The sequence below is a fragment of the Camelina sativa genome, chromosome 5 (genome assembly GCF_000633955.1).
Source record: "Camelina sativa cultivar DH55 chromosome 5, Cs, whole genome shotgun sequence".
NCBI classification, from domain to species: domain Eukaryota; kingdom Viridiplantae; phylum Streptophyta; class Magnoliopsida; order Brassicales; family Brassicaceae; genus Camelina; species Camelina sativa.
The window spans coordinates 21,886,119-21,891,697 of NC_025689.1; the positions used below are offsets into that span (position 1 = coordinate 21,886,119).

General features: G+C 36.6%; 1 protein-coding gene across 1 annotated transcript; it reads right to left on the bottom strand.

Moving 5' to 3' along the window:
* Positions 2,196-3,842, bottom strand: LOC109132798. Its single transcript, XM_019245146.1, has 2 exons — positions 2,881-3,842; positions 2,196-2,592 (listed from the first exon to the last, which is right to left on the bottom strand). Exons 1-2 carry the CDS (start codon positions 3,840-3,842, stop codon positions 2,196-2,198), a joined length of 1,359 nt encoding a protein of 452 aa, XP_019100691.1.

Here is a 5,579-nt window from a genome sequence, read left to right on the forward strand (position 1 = left end):
GTTAGGGTTTAGATTTTACAATTAGAACGAAATTATATGTCGGTTTGGGTTCACAAATGAGATGGTTAGGGTTTAGATTTTACAAGTAGAACGAAATTATATGTCGGTTTGGGTTCACAAATGAGATGGTTAGGGTTTAGATTTCATATATATCGGTTTGGATTTATTAAAAAGCGGTTTAATTTTTTAATTTTATAATAATGTATACAGATTTTATTTCCTTATTTTATAAGGGGGTGAATAGAGAGGTTCACCCCTAGGGGTGAACTTAAGTATTGTTCGTAAAATAATATATTTTTGGAAAAAAATGATAAAAGAACAAAAGAAAACGGAAGTTGAAAAGATTGTCTCTTCACCTATGCAAATTCTAAAAATTAGTGACAAATCTTAATTCATTTCATTATCTCAAACCCACTAATAGTAAGGTTAATAATTTATTGTTTAAGAGATCATCGAGTAGCAACGAACGACTAAATTCCAGCAAAAATTTGGGTAAAGAGTAATCCAACGAAAAGAAGAAGAGAACTATAGCGTTTTAAAATCTCATCCTACTATATTAATTGAGAAGTAGAAATATAAAACTAACCTTAAAATATGTAAAAAATTACATTCAATTGTCATTAGAAAAATTAATTAAGCTTAATTAACTAATTTAAATAAATATAATTAAATTAAAAATAAAAAACACTCACTTATCAAATATTAAAAAATCTAAAAAAATCTAAAAAAATATTTTCTCTCTCTAATAAATTATGGAAGAAATTACTAATTATTTTTTTTAAACAAATATATAAACCAATCAGAATTTTAAAAACTAAGATTTTATATCACTGTATACAATACAATTATTTTTAGTAACTAAATTTGAAGATTTTGTTAAGATTTCAAATTATGATTCTACTATCATCTTTATTTTATTTTATTTACAAATTGTTTAATACTTTCATATAATACTTATAATTAATAAAATGCATATTTTTTTGCATATGTTGTGATTTGAATTTTTTAAAACGAAGATATATTACTCAATGTATGAAAATGTGTGTTTTAATTTCCACATTAGCAGGTTGGTAAAACTAAATTTATATAGATGATAAATTAATAATTTTTATTTACTCACAATTATAATATTGAAATTACTATTTTATATTTCACAAAATATGATGCAAATACAATAAATAAAAAATATAAAACTGTAATAATACGTCAAAAATAAAATACTATAATATTCTAAAATAATTAGTATTCAAATAGACTAATAGATTTATATAAAAATTAAAAATAAATATTATCTCAAACAAAAAAAATAAAACAATAATTTTTATTATTATATTATAAACTTTTTTTTAAATGTTGACCCGTGCTTTAAGCACGGGATATATCCTAGTTTTTTAATTTTAGGAATGCTAATGTATGCTATATTTATAAGATTGATGTGTAAAAAACATTTAAAACATAAAGAAAACAAAAAATTATGAGAAACTTGTGTATGACGCCGTAAAACTAAAACTAGGGTTGCAAAACGTTACTCAGGTTGAAGATGAATGTAAATTTACAATTTTGCCTTTCATTAAATTTTTTCCATGTACGTGTTTACAGTTTACGGTGTACGTAATATCGATTATGTGTATATGTATGTGTATGTGTATGTCTATTGGTGTACATACTATTTACAGAGTTTGTACATTAGAAACCTATGTTGATTTGACTAAAAAAATTTGATTATCAAACTATGTACATTAGAATTATTATACGTACACAATCAACAAACATGAATAACCTAACCTTGATCAATATACATACATGTTATTAAAGATTTAAACGTATGATAAGAATTTTCAAAAAGTGTTTAGGATATACCACATAGGAACAACAGTCTTGACTTCGTAAAAGGAGGTAACTTTTTCCATGCATCATCCCCTCTAACATTTTTTACTGCCACTTCTTTAGCTTTTCAAGCAGTAAAATACGATATGCGAACATTCATGTCATTTTAGATAAGATGGGAAACCTTAATAGCTTTAGGAGGTACTATTTTTTTTTTTTTTTGCTAAAGCAGTAAATATCATATTAGATGAAAGTGATTCGGTTTTTACAAAATTGTGACCGAGCTATTTGGTTCCTTGGCAAAAAAAGAAAAAACAAGGAAACAAAAAGAATACACCCACAGATTATAATCGAATAAACAGAACCTTTTACATAATCCAAAGGGACATGAGGGTTCTGAATTTTTTGCTCTGCTTTCTGGCAGTGATAGAGTTGATAATCTCTCGTTCAATCTGCTTGAAGACTTCTTGCGAGGGAATCACCTGAGAGTTGTGAAGCATGTTGTTCCTCTGTTTCCAGATCGCGTAGACAGTAGCCTGTCCCACTAGTTTCCTCAGAACTGATGGTGAGGTTGTAATTGTGGTCGACATCCAATGGATAAGGTCATTCCAGGACTGAAACAGGCGAGGGAGAAGCTTGAGCCTCAGAAACACCTTGTCCCATATAGCACGACTAAAAGGAAAAGATAAGAAGAGGTGGTAACGGGTTTCAACCTCTCTGGAGCATAGGACACAAAGAGGAGAAACCTGCATTCCCCATGAAACTAACCTTGACCTTGTTGGTAGCCTATCGAGATGGGAAACCCACATACAAAAAGCATATTTCGGAGTAGAACCCTTAAACCAGATCGAATTTGCCCAAGATTTGGGGTCTTCTCTTTGTCTGATCGAATGCCAAGTGACCGATGAGGAGAAACCATTACAAGGCACATTATCTACAACCCAATCGTAAGAATCTTCAGCTTCTGCATTTAGAGGTAGTGACACTGTAGTAAGGTGCATTTGGAGTTGTAGAGCTTCATCTGATCTTGGTGAGGGAAGCTTCCAAGCTGATCCAAGCGTGGCATTAGCCACCGAGGCTGAGATTGGGATTCTTAGAGACCTTGGGCCATCACATCCCAGAAACTTGATGAGTGGTCCAAACGGGGTCCAGGGGTCCCCCCAGAAACTTGCACCTGAACCGTTTCCCACATTGCACCGAAGGAACCTCTCTGCTAGTGGCGTCAACCTTAACAAACTCCTCCAATTCCAAGAATCATTAACACTTTCCTGAATGAGCCAAAAACTTGAGCGTTGAAGGTGGTGATGTTTATGCCAAGCCACCCACAATGAGCCACTATTAGAGAATAACAACCATATGAATTTGAGGCTGAGAGTGGTGTTCCACTCTGAAAACCGACGGAGTCCCAAACCACCCTCTGCTTTTGGAAGACAAACCTTGGACCATGCCACTTTTGCTTTGTGATGGTTTTCAATACCCCCAGACCAAAGAAATCTTGAGCACAGCGACTCTATCTCCCGGACACAGCCTTTTGGGAGCTTGAAAGTGGATATCCAGAACACAACTGTTCCAGAGATAACTGATGCAATCAACTGCAGTCTTCCAGCGAAAGAAAGAGACTTTACAGCCCAGCTTAAGAAACGTCCCCTGATTTTCTCAATAAGTGGGGCGTATTCAGTTGTTTTTAGCTTTCTGCACATAAGGGGGAGTCCCAAGTATCTAATTGGGAGGGTTGCTCTTGGAAAACCATAGTTAGCAATCGCAAGCGATTCTATATCGTTGACCCCAGCGAGAAATAATTCTGTCTTTTCACGGTTCATGGTAAGACCCGACCAGCCCGCGAAATCCTCCAGAGTCTCTGTAATACCGTGAAGCGAAGAACTTCCCCCATCAAAAAATATCATGACATCATCCGCAAACATCAAGTGAGTAATATTCAGACCTGATGTTTTAGGATGATAAAATATGTAGCCCGAGTTGAATCTTGAGAGAAGGAGTTTTGAGAAAACCTCCATTGCAAGCACAAAAAGATATGGGGAAAGAGGGTCTCCTTGCCTCAAGCCTCTTTGACTCTTGAAAAATCTCCTGCAGTCCCGTTGACAGACACTGAGAAAGTAGGAGTGGTGATGCACTCTGTGATCCAAGAAATAAATATCTCTGGAACTTTAAGACCACGCAAGGATGCAATGATGAAGTCCCATCTGAGGGAATCAAAAGCTTTCCGCAGATCCACCTTTAGCATGCCACTGGGATCAATGTTTTTTCTATTATAACCATGTACAATCTCTGTGGCCAGCAAAACATTTTCGGATAAAATTCTACCCGGGATGAACGCAGATTGAGAGGGTGAGATCACTTCAGGAAGCAAAGATTTCAGTCTATTAGATAGAAGCTTCGAGATAACCTTGTAGAGGGTATTGAGGCAAGAGATGGGTATGAACTCAGCAGGCTTAGAGGCGTTACAGATCTTTGGGATCAAGACTAGAGTAGTGGCGTTCCATTGCTTAAGGAGTTTTCCAGAAGAGAAGAATTCCTTGATAGCAGCAGTGACCTCCCGACCAACAATACGCCAGCAACTCACATAGAATTCCACAGGATAGCCGTCAGGACCACTAGTCTTGTTACTCGGTAGAGAACAGAAAGCATCCTTGATCTCTTCGGTAGTGACAGGAGTTATAAGGCGTTGACATTGGGCATCAGAGCAGCTGAAGTCAAGGAGAGAGGTAATGTCTTCCTGGATAAACAGTGGGGGATAGACATCCTTTCCCAGCAGGTCGAGAAAATAAGAAGTGCATAGATCATGAATTCCCTGAGGAGACTCGACCCTGACTCCATTGTCATCCTCGAGGTAGTGAATATGATTTATAGCTTTCCTTTGGTTTACCATTCGGTGGAAATATCTTGAATTACAGTCCCCATCTCGCAGCCAATTAATGTGAGATCTTTGCCTAAAGAAACTCTCCTCTGCTTTCGAAAGGATGAACCAAAGTCTTTGAGCCTCTTCCTCCAGCTGCGCATTCACAGGGGAGGGTGTATCTAACATGATTTGCTGGGCCTCTAAAAGCTTGACGTGTGCTTCTTCTACTCTCTTTTCAAGATCTGAATAGTTGGATCTGCTGAAATCTCTGATCATCTTCTTGAGGTACTGTAACTTTTTAGAGACCCTGAACATATCTGAGCCAATAATGTTAAAATTGAACCAACAGCTGCACACCATAGCGATGAAATTCGGATTAGATAACAGGAAGTTATAAAGTTTGAATGGTCTTTTCTGCTTTGATGAATCAAGAGAAAAACAAACTGAGCCACAAGCATGATCAGAAAAGTCAGGCTCCCCAAAGAAACCAAAAGACTGAGAGAAGAGTCCCCTCCACTCGTCATTCACCAAGATTCTATCCAGCTTCTTATCTATCGGATCAGACTTTCGCTTATTCCACCATGTAAAAGTGCATCCCCTGAAGGTAAGGTCTGATAAATCCACATTTAAAAGACAGGTTCGGAAGTCAGCCATACCTCTGTCAACAGTGAAAACATCAGATGCTGAGTGTTCAGATGGGTGCAGAGTTTGGTTGAAGTCTCCCATGACTAGCCATGGCTTGCCCAAAACAGCAGGATTCTGGGCTAAGCCCGTAATCTCCTCCCAGAGGGAAGTTCTCACAAATACCTCGTTTGATGCGTAGACAAAAGAAGCCACAAAAGGTCGATCGAGAGTAGGCAACTTAACTTCACATGTGATCATTTGCAAGGACTTT